Genomic DNA, 23,699 nt, shown 5'->3' with positions numbered 1-23,699 from the left:
CAAAAGTGACGCATCTAACCTTGCAAGGAGTGCATCAAATCACGATTCTGTGTGCTTGAGATAGTTGGAGATCGTTCCCGGCGCCAGAATAGCAGTTTGAATTTTTCCCCATTGACTTATAATGGTGAGGTCACGAAAATGACCTGACCTCATATGACCTTTAGGAAAAATCCGAGATATACAAGTTGTGGGACTCATAATGGATACTAGATCCTGCAAGTTTCATTTCCCTGTGACATCTCCTCTGGCAGTGAGGGCGTTGCGAAGTTGCGACATCTGAAGACCGTGCAGAGGTTCACTTATGACGTCATAGGTCAGTGACCTGACCTGACCCAAAAATGCGGTTGGTGTCAAAAGATCCGGCTTGGATCAAAGGTCAGGTATGCCAAGTTTCAACTTTCTATCGCCAGCGTGTTCGGAGCTATCGCGAAAAAACCCTATGGGGGGCGGCACCCGCCCCCCCCCCCCTCGGCCGGCGAGGGTTAAACGAGCCAAAATGATGTTTTTGTAAGATGAACATATATCATGTTAGCATCAGTCGAGTGACAAAACTCAAGCTTTCTAAATTTCTGTAAATAAATGTGCAATTTAGTATAAAACACACGAGTCAAAAGCAAAAAATAAGTGCGTATTTTTTGGCATATGCAGTCTTGTAAGTCCTTAGACCCCCCCCCCCCCAGGTAATATAGCGGTTTGGAACAGACCCGGAACATTCATGCTATGAAGCATGGCCAGCTTACATGGCGCGGTTTGATCAATCTTCACTATCGTAAACGGGTCATGTTTTACCATTACCTTCATTAAAGTGGCAGATTTATTTTTCTCAGCTTTCATGGATTGTTCATGAATGATGCATATGCATCATGCTTATAGCTAAAACATGAAACACAAACATTTTGCATCGATGTCAGTGTTCAAGTGTCAGAGAGAGAGAGAGAGAGAGAGAGAGAGAGAGAGAGAGAGAGAGAGAGAGAGAGAGAGAGAGAGAGAGAGAGAGAGAGAGAGAGAGAGAGAGGGAGGGAGGGAGAGGGAAAGAGAGGGAAAGAGAGGGAAAGAGAGAAAGAGAGAAAGAGAGAAAGAGAGAAAGAGAGAAAGAGAGAAAGAGAGAAAGAGAGAAGAGAGAAAGAGAAAGAGAAAGAGAAAGAGAAAGAGAAGAGAAGAGAGAGAGAGAGAGAGAGAGAGAGAGAGAGAGAGAGAAGAGAGAGAGAGAGAGAGAGAGAGAGAGAGAGAGAGAGAGAGAGAGAGAGAGAGAGAGAGAGAGAGAGAGAGAGAGAGAGAGAGAGAGAGAGAGAGAGAGAGAGAGGAAGGGAAGGGAGGGATAGAGTAAGCGGCGATCAACGAGAAAGTGAAAAGGACGAATGATTTGTGTTTTCGCTACCCATAGCACAATATAATCTACACTACCTAAGACCTACAAATGACTGCCGCCAAACACTTGGATGGTGCATTCCGCTGTGTGCTGCCCAAATCTCGCGTTGAGTTCATGCATCTAATCAACCGCGTTCCTACAACCTCAACCTTTTAGAAGCAGCCCAACTGAGATGTTTTGACGGGGAACGTTTAGGAAAGCAGACGAAGTAATATAAAGCAGTGGAGCACTGATCAAAACGTAAAATGGAGCCGATGGAAGAACACTGCAGGATCGACCTGTCACAATATTTTCCATTCCAGTTGTCACTTTCTACTTCCCAGTCAACTCGCTGCATTTGTGAGCTTTCGATTGATAAAAGCTGGCACATCTATAGCAAAAACCGTGTCACCCTCCAGAGCTGAATTTTGACAATCAAAGCCACGGTATGGGTGTCGTTGGCACTAGAGATGTCAATTACGGAAAATCGGAATACCGATACCAAACCAAATACCAACCAAAACCACGGGAAAATACCGAAACTTGGGAAAATTAGGGAAATACCAACTTTTTACCGATTTTATAGCCTCTTATATGTACATTAGTGAGGGTTTATGATACCAACAAAATATCAAACACGTTACGATTGAAATACCAAATACCAAGCTGGTATCGGTTTGGTATCGGTATACCAAAAAGTTGGTATCCGATTGACATCTCTAGTTGGCACTGAAATATAGTTTTTTATTTAGATAAAATAAATTCGCCCTTCACTTAGGCATTGTATTTCTAAACAAAATATATAATCGATACTGATATAACCATTCCATCGTGCTACCAAGTCACCAGATACACATCGTAACTGATTCGCATCAGTCGTCTGAATCAGTGAGCTGTCGAGTCGACGCATTGGAGCGAATTCAGAGACAGCGACGAGCAACTATTGTCACAAGTCGCCGTAACCTGCGAGACGGGTACGAGTTTCGGCTCATCCGGATACGAATCACAAGTCAACTGATCGAGTTTGGCCAACTTTGGCCACCATTCGTGCCCGGTGAGGCGAAAACGGCCCGCATGGCGAGATCCAGCCCAGGCGCTCAATATCAGAGTTCCGCAAGGTTCGGGCTAGTGCCTCACTGGTTTGTGGATTGATTATTTACACCCGCCTCATTATTAAATGTTTGTTTATCCCCAACGGCTAACATCATTAGTAAGGCTTCATGCCTTCATGCTACAGCGGTCAGTATTTCGTATGAACGATGGTATGAGGTAATTGATATTACTCCTTAGAATTAAGCCTTTTGTTACCGTTATTCATTAGCCTTATCGTATTTATGCACGATGCAAATCATCCAAGTTGAGTATGCAAATATCTCACAAAACAACTCCCAATATTTTCGACAAGATCATGTGAATCATGCCTGTGTCCTTGAGAAAATAAAATAGTCATTAACATAAAGGCGTTACTTTTGTTGACGGCATCCCTCAACAGCAACATTCCGAAATGCATGATCATGTTAATAGCAGACGGACGACCTAGACAACAAAAGCATGTTGTTTTACTGACCTAACGTTGAACATACGAGTTTGTGTAAAATGAGAGCAAAATAAGTTAACATGATCAAGAACTTCACTGTATCGCATAATTGTATATTAAACATGCATCGATGGCCTCCAGAATATTTTTAGCCTCTTGTAAACGTAGCCTTTATGAAGCACTACACATATGCACTGCCACGAACCAGTCTGACTGGAGATTCCAGGATATTCGCATGTCGAATTGATTTCTTCTCTGCCCTGTAAGAACGGCTGGTCCGTAGAGCCCTGGAGACCAGCTGACGGCTCATTTACATGACACTGGGCCGTCACCGGGTGGTGGAGAGTCGAGAGAACGCCAGGCAGGTCGACAGAGCAGCAGCCGGACATACATACTGGCGGATCCAGAGGGGGCATTTGAGGCATTGTCCCTCCCACAGCATCCAGAATGCACGAAATGTTGCCGCTTTCTTCACATAGATAAAACGAATAAATGATGTCAGAAAAAGTTTGCTCAGAATAGGACAGCAAGGCATTAAAAAAAGAAATTCGGTGAGGTTTTGCATACTAGAGAACAGCTTTGGGGAAAAGAGCCCCCGCCCATCAGCGAATGCCCAATACCACCTTTCTGAATCTTCCAGTGCAGGCTGCGACGGCATTTTTGTAATAATGGAGCAGAGATACGGGCGGTGTTTAAAAAAATATATGGTAGCAGGTAGGCTACTCTTAGTCTTGTTGACCATGTAGGTACAACATCTGTGCTTAGATCTTACCTCTCTGTGGATTTATTTGTGGTAAATAACAATGAGCCCAGCGAATGTAATTTAGGGTATAAGTAATTTAGACAACAATGTCCAAGATCGTACCATCATCATTTTGATACTCATTCGCCTTGGCCCATTCCCAAGCCTCCAATCAACCGCCAACGAATGCACTGAACAGCTCTACCTTGGGGAAACACAAAGGAAGAAAAAGTCCTATCGATCAGTCTGGCGTCTGTCAAACTTCGATCACCCCGGCTACTGGATTCGAAGGAAAATTATGCCACACTTTAACAAAAACGTTCATAATATCATCATATCAGTTCTGGTTCTGGAGGAAAAATTCGTCACATTGGTCACGTATTTCCTGGTGCTTGTCCTGAACAAAGAACCTATTATTCGTGAATCAATAAAAAGCGTGTACGTTCAATTGTGTAATGTTAGCATCATAATCCCGCACCTTCACGGCACACTCAGCACACACAAACAATAAACAGACAGACAGTGGTCGGTTTCCTGATTCTAGGGGATTTCACCGACAGCTGCTCGAATCGATTGAAAGGTGGACTGTAGAACGGCTCTCCCATGCACCTAAATTCAGCCCCATGCTGGAAGGACCGCTGGACGCACGGATAGAAGCCACACCCCTCCCTCTCCTCTCCTCTCCTCTCTCTCGCTCTCTGCCTCTCCCTTGTCTGGGGCTCCGTTGTCAGACTGGTCGACGCCCCTGTCCCGCATTCCTGCACCTTATTTCCGCATACCGTGGCCCGATCGCTTGTGAAGCGTATTTTATAGACTAGCTGGCGTGCTGCCCCGATACCAGCAATATCGATGGCTGCAAATCGGACACCTAATTGGACTCCAAAAACAAGAGGACTTGCAGGCTGCCATTTGTAGGCGCTAACGCTTCGCCGAAATGAGGCACTATTATTAGAACTAAATGTGATTAAAGCTTAGCTAAGTCGTTCAAAGTAAGCAGCGGAGCTCACTTAGGTACTCGGCAACAGATATTTCATATTACATTAGGATACCACATAATGGCACAAAAAACAGCAATGAAAAAAAGTTGCCCGTCAATCAGATTCCGTTTCACACGAAACAGTTTCTTGTCAATCCGGGAAATCTAATTTCTGCTCCTGCCCGCCTCTAGTTAAATAAGAATTTGACTTAGAATTTGTCTTATAATCAGAATAGTCCTCTCGCTACAGTCCCCACACTCCGAGTCCCGACAACTTCTCCCCTCTCCCCGTTTGCCGACATCAATTCCTATTCCGCCCTAATGTGTGGAATAATCATGCGACGCTAATAACAGGACTGAGCGTCTTGGAGACACAGGGAGGCACATAATCAAGCTCATTGTCATTATGCTGCTATCGTTCAAATTTCGATGTGAACATATCTTTGATTTAGTGGGCACGAATAACATCACCACGGTATCATGCGGGTTAGCCTAGCCGGTCAGGCGTAAGTGCTGTGCGGGTTAGCCTAGCCGGTCAGGCGTAAATGTCGTGCGGGCTAGCCTACGAAGTCAGGGGCTTATAACATTATGCGCATTCTCTACCGCATTTGAACATTTGAGTGAGTTGTTGCGACGCTGCGAAGCATCAGCAACATGCCTCATGCATACTCCACTATGTTCAACGTTCTGTAGATACATATGCTCGTATAATCGAGACGAAAATCACTCACCAACTAACAACATTTCAACTGCTGTTACGTGTCTTTACGAATGTTTGAAGGACTTCGCTCGTCGTGCGTGTTTGTGTAACGTTAACCTTCCAGGCGGTGGGGGGGGGCAATTTTTTGCCCCCCCCCCCCTTTAGTTTTTTCGATATATCTCGAGAACCGCTGCGCCGATCGTCACCAAACTTTCAGTACCCTCCCGGGAGCAGCTAGCGCACATGGTGACCAAAAATTTTTCAAATGGCTATGATAGGTTGGCCGCTAATGACGTCAGAGTGACGTCATTTTTGCCATTTTCGACCCAAAAAAAGGTTTCGCGGGAAGAGCTGTCAGGCCTACAGCTTTAGAGATACATAAAAATGTTTCAGACATAAAAGGTGTGGAATCAAAAGGGCTACAAAACTGCGATTTCGGGTTTTCGATTTTTTTTGGATTTTGACCCCCAAAAATCAAAAAATAGATTTTTCGAATATAATAGCCGAAAAATCCAAAAAGTTTTTTGAATTTCGAAAAAACCGGAATATATGTGATAGTCCCTACCGCCTTCTATCTACATACCAAATTTGAGATCGATACCTCTTTTTTTGGCCAAGTTATAGCGAAAAAACTGTTCAAAATTGATGACGTCAAATTTTCAAACTCAATTTTTAGCAATTCTAGACCTCGTAGCGCAAAACAAAGACCACCATTAGACTCCCCGTGACGAGCTGCATCGAATCGATACCCATTTTATGCAAAAATATCAACTTTGAAATTTGACCTTTTTTGACCTGACCTTGACCTGACCTCCACCAGAAAGTGACCTTAACCGTACCTGATGGTCTTATAACCAACACCATTGAGTTGGAAATGAAAAACTGGCCATAAAACATGCATCGCATAACCTTAGTAAAGTTGGGCTCATGTGGTGACCCTTGGTGACCTTTGGTGACCTGACCTGTGACCTGACCTGGTATGACCGATGACCTCTAATAGCAACATATGTACCAGACAACTGACGCCTCATCGCTGATTTTCGACAAAATGCGTTTTACTCGGTGTTATAGCGCTTTCCCTAGAAGCCCCGTGAACGGTGAAACATTTTGTCTTTGACCTGACCTGTGACGTCATCGGTGACCCCGAGGTCAATGAAATTTGGTTTCTTTCAACAAATTTGACAGGGCTATCGAACGCCGTTTGAATTTTCCGGATCCGCCCAGTAGTTTCGGAGATACGGGGGGGGGGGCAAAAAAATGCCCCCCCCACCGCGCGGAAGGTGGCTGGTAGGCCCACCGCCTGCCGGGTTAAGTTTTGTTATAAATGTCGAAAAACTTAATTTCTCCTGGTTGAAGTATTAGCGCTGGTGGAGTTTTAACCACCCTAGGAGACTTATCTGGGTATGCATCAACGGTTTTTTGGGAGAGCATAAGCCGCATCAATCAATAACGTGAAATCAAAAATAAATATTCGCCGTGTGAAAAAGAGCCGCTTGTGAGCAAACAAGCCAGTCAGAGTGTCTAAACATATTACAAATCAGCTTGGATTTGCGATGCATTCTAATAACATTATAAACCAAGTAAATGCTAATTTGAAACGACTGCAACGGCTTGCGAATAAACATGTTTGTAGGCATGAACAGTTCAATTATGCAGAGCCTTTATAACAAAATTGCTACTCGCTGTGTGCCATGAGAATTAGTCTTTTCCATGGCAAGCCCATATGTTATCGATATCACCCCAGATAACTGGCTTTGTGGCGGCGGCTGGCCGATAAGAGACTCCGTTAGCGAAATTTGCTAGCCATAATGTAAGGAGCATGACTGGCATTAGAGACGATAGAAATGTAGAGTATATCGGGTGACCATGGGAAATCAAGGGGTGGTTTCGAATACGCTGGCTAGTTACCAAAATTGCACTCGGCAAAACAGATCCACTTCGAGACGATACTACAGGTGATTATTATGTCTTTCAGAATGGAATTTGACTTGACAATGGGCAAATAACTGATGTCGTCACAAAAGGTTCTGAGCCCGTGTCGAGTGTCGACTCTGGAGGTCTTCGTCTGCCGTCGAGTTAGATGTGTATTGAGGTGGATTCCTTCGTTTAGGCTCCGCAGCTCGCCCTTCCATCTCATCCCTCTGCCCTGACCCGGGCCGCGGTGGGAAGCCTGCGGAGTGGGGCTGATTAAATTCTGAATCAACACTGTGCGGTGACTCGGCTCAGTACTGCATGTCGCCCGGCTCTGATGATTAAATTTTCCATCGCAGCCAAGATCAAGGGCCAGTATTTGCATTAGACTTGTTTGTCACTCAGCGGAGAAAGCTCCGGTGTCGCGTGGTGTTGAAAGTCGTTATATGCGCAGTGCAGGGATATCCTGTTTCTGGACACGGCTATGTAAATCAGACATTGTTTTCAGGGCACGTGTGCGCTTTGATAAACTGCTAGACAATGCATACGGGAGCCGAGAATCCATTTGGCCCGCGATATTGCCAGCACATGACTGGTTGTAAATCTTCCAGTCGAAATGTATAATGCCTCGAGCCAGTCACATTAACGATTGTATTACGAATAGGCCTGTTAGAAAGCACGAAACGTTTCTCACGGCTGACGTAAATCGCCAAAATAAATGATAAGTCACATATACGTGTCACAATGAATAGTCAGATGAACAATAAATGTTAATTGTATGGCAAAATGTTATATATAAATGCGTGCCCAATCGTAGGTATTACGAGTACCAGTGTACCTATTTTGAATAGGTTATGCTACATGCAATACTTACCGCGTGCTGCATAAAAACAACATGTAAATAATCATTAACAAAATTAACCGTTTTTGTATATTATAATGCTAACGCAAAAAAGCAAGCATTATCAAAATAGACAAGCAATAGCCTACCACAATTATTCTTATTAGCAAATGCTTCCCATTCGTCTCGGCTTCGATTTTACTCCGTCCCGGAGAAGATTTGACCTTTGTCTGTGACGGTGCCCGCGCCACCTCCCCTGACCAGGTGCACTCACTCCCACCGTTTCACCCCAACTCCCAGAAGTTCTCACCGGGCTTAGCAGACGCAGCGCGGCACTGCTGGCGCGGCCCGCGTCGCTTTTGTCTCCGGCGGCAGTCATTAGTGAAAAGCGGCGTAGTGTGGCGCACGGCGTCCACAGAATACGTGCTCAGACTGATAAGGAGAAGCCGTTCCGTGTACGGCTCTGTTGGTGGAAGGGACCGAAATCTGGCGAGGGAACCGAGGGAAAAGGCACATTTTATAGGTTCTCGTAAGGCAAAAGTTCAAATTTATGCTGAAGAAAAATGTTGCCACCGAAGCCACATAACACAATTATTCCAAACGTAGTTATGATGCGTCAATGCTGGCAAAAGTTCCACGATGAATTTGATGAAATGTCGGTACAAGCCATTGAACTGAGCTTTGTCAGGTGCTACATTGAGCTCCACACGTGTTATATAATATAGATTATAGATGAAGACTATAATCTATAGTCTTCATCTTATAGTTTGAAGATGAAACTATAAGATGAAGATGAAACTATAAGATGATTTTTTATAGCATTTATTAATGCATATGAAGAAGAATCAACACATGAAGATGCGAATCATCTTATCCAAGAGCTGAAGTACCTTTGGTTTCTCACATGCATCGAATACGATCAAGTGCATTACAGCATTTTCTGTAAAACTCGATAACATTATTTTTTAACTATACGCCTCTCAGTTGAGTTACGGAGCCCCATCTATACAGCCCGGGCTTACTCGCCTTTCAGTCGGTTTCAATCTCCTTGGGTCGTTTTCAGCCCCCTTTCAGGAGCGCTGATGGCATCATACAGAACGCGACACACGGTGTAATTGATGATGACAGGACGGATTACGGTAGAGATGTCGTCAGCAATCCTGCCCTGCCTTCCGTCAGCTTACGAATCGTGCTACGTGTCAGCTTACGAGCCGTGTCTCTTCTGGTGCTTCCACGTCAGATGAGGGCTCACCCCGAGGCTCAGGCACTCAATTTAGCCGACTTTATATCAGGAAGGAAACGGCAGAAAAGGCGGAGAGCGAAGATACTTGGGGAAGCCAGGTAGTAGTTTCACATGAACACATGAACGGGACCCAAGGGACCTTTTGAGGAAAAAATGGGCTATAAATCATAAGTGCCAAACATAGGCGGCAGAACGGGGAGGGCACCGGGGCACCGTGCCCCCTTAGATTTTGGCGTTTTAATATTAGCCCTATGGGCGTTGCATGGAAAGAATGGGACCAAAAGTCGGCAGTGCTCCCCCCCTTAATTCAAGGTGTTTCGCCGCTACTGGTGCCAAATGAAATTTATGGTGAGCTTATTGTTCTCTACAATACTTACAATAACTACAATGAGCTACTTGTTAGATAGGGCGGATATCGAGATAATTTCACAGGTCCACGTAATCAAATCTATTAAAAAATGCACACATACCGGCAGAATATCCCAAACACTCAATTCTTTCGGTCAGTTCCGTTACAACACTCAAAATGTCATAGTCTTGAGAAGTTAAAAAAAGGATTTCAAAACATTCCAAACATGACCGTTTTCTTCAAGTTGTAAGCTTTCAAAATAAGATAAAGTAACAACTAACAAAAAACGATCAAGAACACCCGGAAGTTATAGAAGTCCCAGCAAACGGAATCTGTTTGCAATTGGCATAACATTCATGCTTAAACGTATTTTATATTTGCTTCTATGTATGTCACATATCCAGCAGCTTGATCACTCAAGGTCAAATGTAGTTGGACTACTAAAAAACATGTCTTCTGTTGCAGGACTTTGCTAGTTTAAATTGTTCCGGTGGGCCATGCGTCTAAAAAGTTACCGGGAGGCTCCTCATATTAAAGTCCCTGTACAAACGTTGCCGAATCACCTTTACGTGGCAAAAACTTTTATTCCAACACTGTTTTTTTTTTTCATTTACATTTCGACTTGCAACCATTTCACTGCATTTCACCTTTCCACTCAGTCCCAAGTTTTATGTAACTATGTTCATTTCCTTGCTCCGCTAACACGACATTCAGCTCTTTCTCATTTCATTCCCTCGTTTTCTTTACTCCACGGTTTTCCCTCTCTTTCCCACTCCAGTCCGTTGTTCTTAGTCGGCTGGAGTCCTCGCTCGTCCGTTTCCATCCAAATCTCCGACAGGCCACCGACATTTGGCAATGGAAGACCAGCGGCGTCGAGAGGCACGGCCAAACCGCATCGATCGCCTTCACCTGTTGGTTGCCGCTGTTGGGTGGCGCGGCGGGCGGCGGCTGCGACGGTGGCTGCCCCGCAGCGGCCGCAGCGCTGGCGCTGAGGCTATTGACCAAAGTTAACCCCCTGACGCTCCCAACAGCCGGGATGGTCCACGGTGCTCTCATAAAGCCTGCTTAACGTCCTCCCAATTAACTTATCTAAACGAGCCGCGGCAGATAGCACCGGCGGTCGCCAATCTGTCAAGAACAGGCGCGATGTTTTCCGATGCAAATGAACGTCATTTGCATAGTCTGGGCTGCACTCAGTGGTAGACGTCCGTCGTGTGAGAGGGTCTAATCCAGCGGAGATTGATCGAGCGTTTTTAGAGCGGCGCAGAGAGTCTAGTCCGGCACAGAGAACCGAACGTAGCAGAGACAGCTCGTCAGACCTCCCTCAGACGACCGCCCGGACTAGCGGCATCTTGATGAGCTCTCGGCACGCGTGCCAGTAACGTAGACCATGACATTGGCCTGTCGCTCGCAGCGCGGGTCACGGCAGACTTATGCGGCCACGCCCCCGGCAAATCACCAGTGGAGTGTGCCGCGCTGCTGGCGGCGACACGGAGAACCACTGCAGTGCCGGCAGTGGTGCTCTAACCGCCGAGCCAGACGGCCGTCAACTACGGGTATCACGGCCGGCCGTATCACTGCCCCGGGACAGACTGGCGGGTCAACAGGCTCACGACCCGTCCATCGCGACCCGACCCCGAGACAGGAAGTCTGACAGCCAGCCTGCTAAATAGACTCGCCCAGGCGTCACCAATAAAGGAACTTTGAGAAGCTAAGCCAACGGATCTACTCCCCGCAGCGTGGCAACTCCAAAGGTCACGCGTACGGCGAAAGGGCGGCACACCACTGTTTGCCTGATGAATTTCGACTGGTCTCTCGGTCGCCAGACCAGACTCCCTCCGGACCCTGGGCTCCCGGGTGGCCTCCCAAGTCATCCGGCGACACAGAAACGCACTACGAGCGAGCGCAGGGGCTGCATGGGATTAGGATGTCCCCAGACAGAGCCGTTGCAGCACAGGAGTGGCTGTCCGCTCCGCTTTTAGCGTGCAACTTTCACCGGCTTGGGTCCAGAGGAGGTGCCAGCTACGGGAGAACCACCAGAGCACAGGCCTAAACAGCGCCAAGTTCGGTGATGAGACGCGGTCTTGATTGAATTGACGTCAATGAGGAACCACTGGAATGTCTCGCGGCGTAATTGACCGATCCCTGTGGAACTATGGACGTTAATCTGTCGTTCGTGGACAGTGTTGTAGGCGTCTGATCCGAAATTCCGCACTAAGTGAGCGGTAACTCAGAGAGGACACGTGTCGGTAGTGGAACAGCTTGCCATGCTGGAAAGAGAGGACGAACACTATCAGTCGTCTATTTGCCGTGTGGAAGGTTGTATAGATGGCTTCAATAGCTGAATTCATCATTATTTCAAAATTTAACCTAGAAATGTCATTCCAACATTTCTTCTTTCGCCGCGCCGGTTCCTCTTTCCAGCTACTTCCTCGGAAATCTTCCCGGCAATCTCCGGCATTCGTCGTTGCTATGCTACCAGCACAAGTCACAAACGTGGAAAAGCAAATCATACAGCAGTGTCGAGTTCTCATCCCATCCAAATGGTCCCATTAGGACACATGACTCCAGGATATATGGCGGTGTACGATAGGCTGAAATTGCTTCGGACCTTTCCTAAACGGCGCTCCACCAAAGCACCAAGACGTGTGCCACGATAGAAGTCGTAAGACTGCGATAATAAATAATCACAGGATTTGTTGGAAAGGTTTGTGCCGAATTTTATAATAATTAGGTGCACAAAATTAGTTCGTAACAAAACTAAGAGAGAAAGAAAAAAAGAGCGCTCGCCCCGATTGTTGCGTGTTTAGCGGAGTGAAGATGGCAATTCAAACAAACCCTGCTGGTATGACATGGCATGACCTTAGTCAGTCGGTCACTTGACTATGACTAGCTATGTCACTTTTAATTAAGATGGAAAACTCAGCAACTGTTGAGACTGCGACGAATTCTCCAGGCGCCTCCCACAAGAATTGCACAAATCGACACCTTTTTTTAAAACCCCACATTTGTTTTCCGGTGAATTTCAGACAAGTTGGTTAGAGACCTTCAAAAAAGGTACAACCACTCGATTTTTCTCAAGTTTGTCTGTCTTGGCAGATAAAGCAATTACCAGAAGAGGCCTACGAACACACATATTTGATCAGCATCGGACGATTGGACACTTTTAAAAGGAGATCTTTCGTGCCTCCCGGAAATTCACGGGAGAGCAGATGTGGGGTTTAAAAAAAGGTGTCGATATACAAGGAGCCTATCTCGTAGTAAGACATATGCATTTCGTATAGGCCATCGCTAATGCGCACAATGGTGCGTCATATGACATCTACATAATTAGTGTCTACCACCATGTCTATTGCATAAGTATGCGCGCGGCACCAAAAGCCCCGTAGCTGCCCGGTTCCACTCTATTGGATGAATATACCCGAACATATCGGCAATGGTGATGCCCCGGGCAATACTGGGTCACGATGAGCACCCAGCCTGGACCAATATGACCCGATTTGGGGACCGCCCCGGGCCCACATGACTGGATTACAGCGTCAAATCGGGACGTGATCAGCAGAGCTCGCCTAGATGAAACACATCTGTTAAATGATGACGTCACGGTTTAATTTGCATGCCACTCTGTTTGCTTGTCGGTCTGTCTGCATGTTAATCTGGCGGGAGGTTTGTATCCTCAATCCTCATGAAGCTGATAGTTATTTATAGAATTGTGGAAAGAGACTTTATGTGGCAGGAAAGAGCCTGAATATCGTTCTGAAAAAAACGATCGTTTGAGCACTGGATGCCAGGAGTAACAGCAGGTAAAAGGAGGATAGCAACGTCTCGGAAAGAGAAGATGACAATCTGAAAATGAAGCCCCCGCCAATCATCCGATGATAGGCATAACTCGACACAGTGGTGTTTTAGACGACAGACTACGCATCTCCGATGGCACATTACTGTCAGCAGTGTGACTTGCTCCGTTGAAATGACAGCCGCACTGCATGTGTGCTGTGCCCCGTCCCGACTAGCTGGGTCTGATTGATCCGGTATATAGGGCCTCGGACTGACCTTTTTGATGGTTTTGCTGTTGGTGGCAGACTGACTGGACTGGCTCTGCGCCTGCGCCTCCAGCATGATCTGCTGAATCAGCTGCAGCTGCTCTATCTCAGCGCTCTGCAACAGGCGAACACAGTATACTTACACATGGCAGGTGACACGGAACGACGACATAGCAGACTGAACAAGAACGAATCTTTTTAAACGATGCCACTGTACACTACTTACACACTCATCCACCGAGCATGTCAACAGTGAGACTTGTGGATCAAGCTTTGATGAAAAACACAATGCTGGTGAAGATTGGCTATATCGATGTTGCCGGAAAAGCAAAAGAGCACTTCACCAAAGACACGAACGTAATGTCACGATCGACAAATATGGAATTACGCAAAATTTTCCGGCTTGATTTTATTTGTTACAGCATCAGGGCAGAAAATATGTAATCAAAGATGGGCAATTTCGATGTATAAGGTATTTACAAAAAGATGTCAAAACCCCTTATTACTGCACCTCTCCGACACCTCAATGAAAAAAGGACTATAGTTCTGTTATTCGCAGGCAGCACATGCAAGTAGCGCGCAGTTCAAGCTGTCTGATGTTGCAAGTTACTTCGTTTATTTTCTGTTTCATTAGCAGCGTAAATATGGGTCAAATACCTACTTCAAACGAAAAATAATCTGCAAAGTATGTCGAAATTGCTAGTTGAGCCCAGATGCAGGAATCAACGAACACTTAAGAACTTTAATTAAGCTTCCGAGACCCGCCTCAACATCAAGGCCTTATAGATTCGCGTTTCAAATAAAGGGTGGTTTCAATTGCGCACCGTATAAATAATTTTCAAAAGTGTGCTGTAGTAATTGAAGGGTTCGTTGAAGCTGGTTAAGCTTTATTTATGAGAGGATGTGTGTTGCTTGGAATGAGAGCGAAGCAATGTTCTAATATCATTCAATTTAAGAATAATTGACTGTGCTCAGCCCAAGTCGGCCATAGCAGCACCTATTCCGCGCTTGTTTCGCCCTTTTTCGCCACTGGCAAAACCTCTGTAGCCGAATGCGATCTTCACTAACAATATTTGCCGCTATCTTACCAACCGGTTTTCTACCGCTGATCGTATTTCCTATTCATTTCAAGGTTTGTATAGCAAATTGAAATGATAAGCTTGCAGCACCTTCAGGGCCCCCATAGTTCATCATCCCATTTCCAAACGTTACCCTCCTTCTAGAAGCCACTGAAATGAAAGGAAACACCTAAAAGGAAATATTGCGGGAAATGCAGCAACACTTCTCGAGGCGCGCACTGAACAGCTCCCGAGCCGGTTGTCACCACCGGTCGGCAGCGGCGGGTTGACAGTTTGTCATAACGGGGGTCTGTCGCCGACAGGCTGACAGTCCGATTGGTATCGGAGAAAGATCAATACCCGCAGATTCAGCAGGAAAGAGCATTCTCGGTTGATGATTGCACGCGGAAATCTGGTAAACGAACGAAAGGTCAACACCTAAAAAGGCCATCACTGAATCACTGTGTCACCGTGTCACTCAATCACACGATGAGGTGCTGGGTCACTAGAGTTATCCCCTTCGCACGGCTCGGGGCACCGCGTCATTAAAGGTAGTGTGCCAGCTTTCCTGGACCGTATGGAGTTAATGGCCCAGATAAGGAGAACCGGATTTTTAGAACTTATCCATACCTTCAAAACTCATGGAAACGTCTTAAATTCTTCAAATTTTGAGTACCCCAGTGCGAAATTCGCCCCGACGGGTTGTCGGTCGTACCCCAACCACATTTCACACCACTATGAACAATAAATGCACACACTGAAATCGCTATTACCGATATGCTCATCCAATCAAGTTTCGATAAACCCGTTCATCATCATCTCCTGCGGTTTCGAACACGCCTGTTAGGTGGTGCGGTAGACCGCGCCCAAAGCCAGGGCCCCGGTAACGTGAGGTAGCCGAGTCGGGGCAGCGTGCGCTGACCCAAGCCGGGGCCGCGCGTCCTCCCGGTGTCATGTGATAGCCCGGGGCTGCCCGCGGGGATGCGGTAGACCGCGCCCAAAGCTGCGGCCCCGGCTTGGGTCAGCGCACGCTGCCCCGACTCGGCTACCTCACGTTACCGGGGCCCTGGCTTTGGGCGCGGCTTCTGCTCATACTTTGTGGTGCGGTGGTGGTGCGTCGGGCCGCGCGCTCTGACTTCGGCCAAGAAAAATGCGTCAGCTGATCATTGTCATTTCTGCCACTTGCGTGTGGTGAAATGGGGTCATAACTTAATTAAGAGACGGCTTTTTCATATCAATTATTTTACATAAAATCATATTTCAAACCATAAATAATGTTCGACAGCCAAATAAAAGAAACAATACCAATACAGGCTTACAGTTAAAGGCTCGACATTGTGTTGTCTACGATTAGACAGCTGATAACTCATTCCCGTACGTCGTAACTCTATAATGACCGTTGCTTATTGTCACATGTGCGCCGCATTCGCGATTGTTGCCGACGCCTGTTTGCAGGTCAGCCCACTACAGTTGTTATACATATCGAAAAACCGATAAACTTTTAGGCGAAAAAGGCATTATTCCAGGCCCATTTTTGATTTTTTTGCGATATTAGGTAAAAACAGAAGCTTCTTATCCTAGGAAAAATAAAATGGGAAATCTTTCAAATGTGGCACACTACCTTTAAATGAGTACCGCCATAGACTGTTTCAGTCGCCGCTCATAAGCTGGCGCAGTGGACGATGCCACTCGCTATAGGTGCAACTTGTGCTTCCCTGTCCATGCAGTGTGGCTCCTATTCGTCGAAACAGTGCAGGATGAGAGCCAAAGGTGACAGAGTACTTCCCCGAATAGCCGCCAGCTGACACCTCAGTAGTTACCAACAGAGTTAAAACTATGAAATAAAGTCAAAATCCTTCGAGGAGGTGAGACACGGTATCCACTATCCAGTGAGGTGCGAAGCAATTAAAGAAGTTGCTGGAGTTACGCAATAGCCATAACCTTTTATAAATGTTTGTGAATTCTGAGTAATTGTGAGGTTAGTTAGTCATTGTGTTACGCCTCTCCGGACATATTGATTGTAAGACTCTTAAACTGAGAAGCATACAGAGCAACTGTATATGGAAAAATGCAACATGTGTGCTCTGAACATATTTCGGTTCACAATCATATGTCATTGAAATTTTGAGACTAAGGCATGGCTGGCTATATAGTTACCGTATGACAGCGATCATCCAGGACGGTCCTCAGGCCTCAGCAGCAATATAGTATCAGACAAGTGGACGACCACATTTGGAGTTGTCTCCAATCAATCCCCAAGATAATGAGCCTTCTTGGAACAGAGGACACGGCTCCCGCTGACGCCGAATACATTTCCACACAATCTGTCCGTGGGGCGGTGCTCATTAGCGCATCTAATCAGCGTCGGATCAGGCACAATGCTGCTTTCTAGCGACGCTCGATCCAGTCCTGGTCACCAAGAGCCAGTCACTTAATTTACCAAATCAGCACCAGATTGGTGGTCGCGCCACGAGGAAGAACCACGCCGATGACGGCTAAACAAGCGAACAAACAACGTTACGCGTCTCGACACAGGGCCGGGAGATCCCATCGGCGGCACGGCTGGCTGGCTGGTGACAGACACACGGGACAGATCACGTGTTATGTAATGTAGCACCCGGGCGCACCGTTTTGTGGGAGTGCAGGTCAAAAGGACAAAGGTCACGCCCGTCAGCCGTGAAATGTCAATCGGCTGTGACCGATCCCTAGTGCCCGGAAAACGGACTCGGAGCCTGAGAACTCCGTCCCGTCCGTCGGGCTACAACAGAGGGCGGTAATCCACAGTGCGGGAGCGTTGGCCTGCGTAGCTCTCTGGTCAACTCTGCGCTCAGATATGGGTGTGACCAGTGTTAGAAATGGCTCTCACGGCTGTGACGCAGAGACTTTGTGGAACAATGACTCGCGGTATCACGGAACTGAGGACAATATTCGGCTGACGTCAGCTATTGGCATTTACTTCCTACTTCGCCGACCGCCACACCAAGCGACTTCCACCAGTTCAACGAACGTCATGGCAGGTGTGTGGGTGGGCGCATTCCAAAAGTTATTCGCTCGAGGCTTTTTGCAGACATTTTCCTCCGATTATTTAGGGTTATTATTGTGAACTGCATGTGTCAAAGTCCTACAAGAGACGTAGATTACCGTCAATCGCTGATCTTTTATATTTTGTTCTTTATCGACAAGCGCTTGCCGCAGGTAACGCCAGCCATCATAATAATCACTACGGTAAACCAAACAGGTTTTATGTCTGAATTATAACATTAAGTTAAAAGAACCCAGGAGTACGGCAATAGTTTTCCGATTTTTGAACATTTTAGCTTTTGTTTCTGACTCGGAATCTCCGGCGCTATTAGAAAAATGAACATTTAAATAGCAGCGTCTACTGAACACCTACACCTATTGATATTGAAACGCTTCTGACATTTTCGCACCTTACACCACAATCACAGCGGTAGCCTCTATGATCGGTGTTCTGTCCCCCGACAGCCTCTGTTTGCGAGACATCACGTCGCGCTCCGGCCATTCTTAGCTGTATTTTCCGCCGTCGGGACAAAAATCACCCACATTCCTAGCGCTCCACTAGCTCACGCGCGACTTTCCCAGCCGACTCTACGCACCTACTCACTCACCGACCAGCTCTCCCTCTGCTTTATCGACCTGTGCAGCGTCATCGCCCATTCCAGCTCGGAAACACCCCTCTCCGAGCAGTGCCCAGCGGCCGCGCGCACCGCGCACCAGCAATACTTTATGACGCGCCTCCCATCAGCTACGGCCGCGTGCCGACGACGGCACCGCTACGGCAGGTGGCGTCGGCGGCGACGCGGCCGACGCGGCGGTCACGATCGCCGGAATGGCCGGCAATCTGACAGATGGCGGCCAGTAACCCAGTGGGGACCGGTGCTGCGCCGCGGCGGAGGCGAAAACGACGGCGAGAGGAAACCACGGCATGCCGCGCCGCAACTGCCCCGCTCAACAGCGGAGATGCGAACGGTGGTTTGTCCTTTTTGGGGTGCTAGTTTTGATGTAGTTCAATTGATTTAGTGTAACGTATCGCAACATCACTAATGTCGAATCTTTACGTAGAAGCATTCTTTGCATTATCATATACCTACCATAACATACACTACTCTGTACAATATATGTAATACAGTAGTCTGTGACCTTAGCGATAGGGGTTCTCAAGTTCATCGTTCTCGAGTCAGTTTCAGGTTAGGAGAAAAAGTAACGGTGAGCTAAGTATATTTGACCTTGATGACATAACATTGCAAGCAACTGAACGGCACCAATGGTTAGCCCCTTTTATCCCTGACCTCACGTAGCTCAGACCCCCCCCCCCCCATTCGTCACACACGGGCCGATCTGAGTTGGGGCCGCCCGGGAGCGCTGCCCATTACAGCTGAATAAATCACAGAGCTGAGCCGATTGGGGCGGCCGATCAGCCGCGGCTCTGCGGCCGGTGGCACGGTTCATATGGCACACGAACCAGCACCGGCCATCATTGGAGCGCCACTGAGCACTATGGATGTCAGCCGTTCATCAGAGAAGGTTCGAACGCTATTGCGCAGGTCTGATTTGCGCCAGCTAGACGCACGGGGAGCCCTGACTCACCAGCCGAGCTGAGAGATGACGTGACATTATTGGTGACTGCTTCGAGCACACCACTGTGTTCTTTGTGTACATTGTGCATCGGCTTTTTATAGCGAGTGATACAGTTATTGAAAACAAGAGATATTAAAAATGAATGGAATGTTGTCACATGAGCATTGGGATTCCGTCCTCAATTAATTATAATAATTTACTTCAAATATTTCCGAGTGTAGACAGTGCTGTCAGATACGTCTTCCATCAGCAAAGGAATATCATAATCAGAGCATTCCAATCGCGAATTATTACCAATAACTTTCTATTCGCGACATAGTCCCCCCCTTAAATGTAGCTGCCATTTCGCTCCCATTTCACACACCCCACTACTCCCGCTACTCCCCACGTACTCACCCCCTGCTCCCTGCTGCTGGTGACCTGGCGGTCGTCGCCTCCGGGCGTGCCAGGGGTGGCGGTCACAGCGGAGACGGTGTGTACCCGCCCTCCGCCGCCGCCGCCCCCGGGCTGGCCGTGAATGTTTTCCACGTGCCGGCGCAGCGAGCGGGCGTCGCAGTAGGACTTGTTGCAGCCCTCAGCACTGCACTCGTATGGTTTCTTGTTGCGGTGTGTCAACATGTGGCCGTTGCTGGGAAGAGTGAGAAGGTCAAGTCAAGAGACAATGGGTTCACAAGGATGTGTGCATATTGCAAATAGTGTAGGGGTTCTTAGAAGTAGGTCTGCTCTGAGGCAAAGGAGGGGGAGATTGCAAGCCATCATGATAGAAAAGACGATCTATCAAACCAAACCCTCAAGGTACGCTCGCTCAGCAATGGAGAATGCTGATTTAGCATAAAGGGGCATAGTCAAGGCGATAGGAACATTACTGCAGGCCTATTGAAAAAATAAGGCATGTTGGGTCTACATGCTAATTTCAAGGTTAAAACTGTTGACAAACTTTAAAGAAAAGGGGAAGAAAGATGGCAAGTAAGGTCAGTTTAGCCAACTTACAGGTGGTCCTGGCGCTTGAAGGCCTTGCAGCAGATGGCACAGACGTACTTCCGCTCGTCGCTGTGCGTCAGCCGATGCTTGGTGAGCGCGGACGCGTTGCTGAAGGACTTGCCACATACCTGCAAAAGAAGGGCATTGCATGAGACGTGTGCGTTGCATTTGCGAAATAACGTGTGTGGGTAAGTCAGTTGGTTGAACTTGGGGCGATGTTCATGTATCTATTACAAGAAAAGTGAATGAATTATTGCATCAATATCAAATGTGCCAGCAGTGAAAAACGGTAGGGCGTCTGAACTATAAGATATACTGATATTTAATGTAAAATAGCGCCATAAGGCTGTTTTAATAAAGACAATCAGCGATAACATCTGTATCCGATACTAGAAGTTCACTTCACGAAACTTCTGCGAAACCAATTCCTGTAACGTAACCGATCAGGAAGCCATGAGATGTGATTGAGAGATTTGCATGTTATCGAACCGTTATTGAATCCTAGCATTCGCGGCCCTCCAGCGCGGCCCGTATTTTCATAAATCGACGGGGCCTTTCAGCATTAATGGCACGCGCGGGTGGTGAAAATACGGCCAGATCTATTCGCAAACCGCTGATTTGCATATGATTGGATAAGCAGCGGTTGACTGCACGCGATGTAAACGTCGCTAGCAGCTTTACGCCGCCAGCTGAACAGAGTCCTGCGGTAATGACGGGCACGCAAAGCTCATGTTGATATACATACATTTTATTTCAGTTTTTGAAAGTGAATATGGGTGTATGTTAAATACTCTAACCCGTTACTCCATTGTTAGAGCCATGTGGTGTCCATTGAGCGAGCCATTGCATTGGAATATCTGCATTTGCAATTTCTTTTAATCATATTTACTGACACTGCCAAAATGCAACAGCAAAAACATAAACAAAACAAAAATATATGAACTTGTAAGAGGCTAGAAGGAATTTTGAGAGGGAAATCTCATTTTAGTAGAGGCTTACATGTTGTGCATATGATAAGTGGGTCGTGATTTGTAAACAATGATTGTTTACCACATAATAAGCAGGTAAAAAGGGGACATGCACATATCCAAGGCTGAAGACAAAAGTATGACCCATCAACTACGCTTCTTCTTAAAGGTAGTGTGCCAGCTTTCCTGGACCGTATGGAGTTAATGGCCCAGATAAGGAGAACCGGATTTTTAGATCTTATCCATACCTTCAAAACTCATGGAAACGTCTTAAATTCTTCAAATTTTGAGTACCCCAGTGCGAAATTCGCCCCGACGGGTTGTCGGTCGTACCCCAACCACATTTCACACCACTATGAACAATAAATGCACACACTGAAATCGCTATTACCGATATGCTCATCCAATCAAGTTTCGATAAACCCGTTCATCATCATCTCCTGCGGTTTCGAACACGTCTGTTAGGTGGTGCGGTAGACCGCGCCCAAAGCCAGGGCCCCGGTAACGTGAGGTAGCCGAGTCGGGGCAGCGTGCGCTGACCCAAGCCGGGGCCGCGCGTCCTCCCGGTGTCATGTGATAGCCCGGGGCTGCCCGCGGGGATGCGGTAGACCGCGCCCAAAGCTGCGGCCCCGGCTTGGGTCAGCGCACGCTGCCCCGACTCGGCTACCTCACGTTACCGGGGCCCTGGCTTTGGGCGCGGCTTCTGCTCATACTTTGTGGTGCGGTGGTGGTGCGTCGGGCCGCGCTAGAGGTCTGCACCGGCCGGCTGCAGCCGCGGCTGGCTGCAGCCCCACGGCTGTGGGCCGGGGCGGCTGCAAATATCTCCAAGATCACGGCTACGGCTGTGGCCACGGCTGTGAGATTTCAGGCTCAATCTTAAGTACTCAAATATAAAATTCTAAATCCTTAATCTTACATTCTGATAAGCAGTCTAGCCTGTAAAAATCATGCAAAGGATGCCCAGCAACATTGAAAGTGGTGAAGCCTTTGAAAACCTGTAATGGTTTTACCATTTGCTGTAGGAAAGTTTGCACTCTGGTACAGAATACTAATTATAGGTACCAATTGTTCCTTCATCATCAAAAGCTTGACAGTTTCAGAAAATGCAACATGTTGCATTGTCACATCCCTATCAAATCAATCTCACCTGGTCATTAGGAGAGCACCTTACAGCTATTGAAGACCAGCGTTCAGTAATTCTTTCAGTTAATAGAAAAAGAAATCACGCCTAGGTAAAGGCTTCATAAAATATTATCTAAAATAACTCGTAGATGTATTTCTGGTTTTCGGCATTTGGCAAGTCCAATTACATAATATAAAACTGGCGCTTTATGTTCTAACTGGTGTGTGAGTGACCGCTTACAGAAAATGCTGATCAAAGAAGCCAATGGAATTAGATTATAAGTGAGCATGAACCTTACTTACGGTTAATTCACATGATGGTGAAAACCCTGAGCACGTAATTCACATGACGGTGAGATCCCTGAACACAATATTTCTTACGCGAGCTGTTGACTTTACTAATAAAATGACGTCTTCTTCTAAAAATGTTAAAATTTGATGATAAATCTTTGTTTGAGAGCAACTTTTTAACTATATAGCATTATTATTTATCAATTTTAATTTTTATGGCTGTTTATAGTGACACAAAACAATTTATTGGTACTTCTTTGCTATTGACGTCATTAAAAACTCAAGTATAATTTTTGATTGAAAGAGGCAATTGTGGCTCGCACGTCCTTGGGGATTTGAGCGAAGATCATTATTTGGAAAAATCAAAATAGATGAATGTTTTTCTTTCTTGGATGCTCACTAGTGTTTTGATGCCTTGCATATCAATTAGTTTGAGACTTGCTCAAAAGGGTGCTTCAAGCCTGGCATATCACACCCCAGAAAATATGCGAGGTAAGAAAGAAGGAAGAGTTTTGACTAGACAACCTGTTTGACAGTCCATCAACTTCAGTTCATTTTCCATACCTAACATTGATAATAATGAAAAGCATCAGGGTCTGTTGTTCTGTCCCACAAACATGCTTCAGGATTTGGCATTAGATGTCTACACTGCTAGTGCTTCTATTCTGGTTCGTTGTTTGTTTTCTGTTGATGTAGGTACCTACCTACCCATCTTTCTTAACCCCTTGCAAGGGCTTGTGTAGGCATGCGATGCGCATCAGGCTTCAGGCCTTCGGCCTAAAGCCAGATACACAACCACATACCTATGATGCTTCATGAGTTTGAGAATCTATAGCCCATTGCAATGTGCTTTTGGCTATATGTTTCAACTAAAAGAGCTTATTATATACTATTTGGTTGCATTTCATTGAAATATCCACGGCCGGCTGACGGCTGGCTGCCCTGCCACAGTTTGCCACGGCTGTGGGCGGCTGTGGCTGTGGAGCCACG

At 46.7% G+C, this 23,699-nt stretch overlaps 1 protein-coding gene across 1 annotated transcript in view; it reads right to left on the bottom strand.

Moving 5' to 3' along the window:
- The window catches only part of LOC122374149, a gene marked incomplete at its 5' end in the record, with an annotated part of 126,480 nt that extends 106,024 nt beyond the window's left edge, over positions 1-20,456 (bottom strand). Inside the window, 3 exons of the mRNA XM_043352735.1 lie at positions 13,701-13,805; positions 19,744-19,975; positions 20,338-20,456. Coding sequence (XP_043208670.1) covers positions 13,701-13,805; positions 19,744-19,975; positions 20,338-20,456 — 456 coding nt within the window. The remainder of the gene's footprint in view (positions 1-13,700; positions 13,806-19,743; positions 19,976-20,337) is intronic.
- Positions 20,457-23,699: the final 3,243 nt, after the last annotated feature.

The sequence above is a fragment of the Amphibalanus amphitrite genome, unplaced genomic scaffold (genome assembly GCF_019059575.1).
Source record: "Amphibalanus amphitrite isolate SeventyFive unplaced genomic scaffold, NRLGWU_Aamphi_draft 001612F_arrow, whole genome shotgun sequence".
Taxonomy (NCBI): Eukaryota; Metazoa; Arthropoda; class Thecostraca; order Balanomorpha; family Balanidae; genus Amphibalanus; species Amphibalanus amphitrite.
Note: the sequence above shows the minus strand (reverse complement) of the source record. Positions and strands in the feature narration are given on the sequence as shown.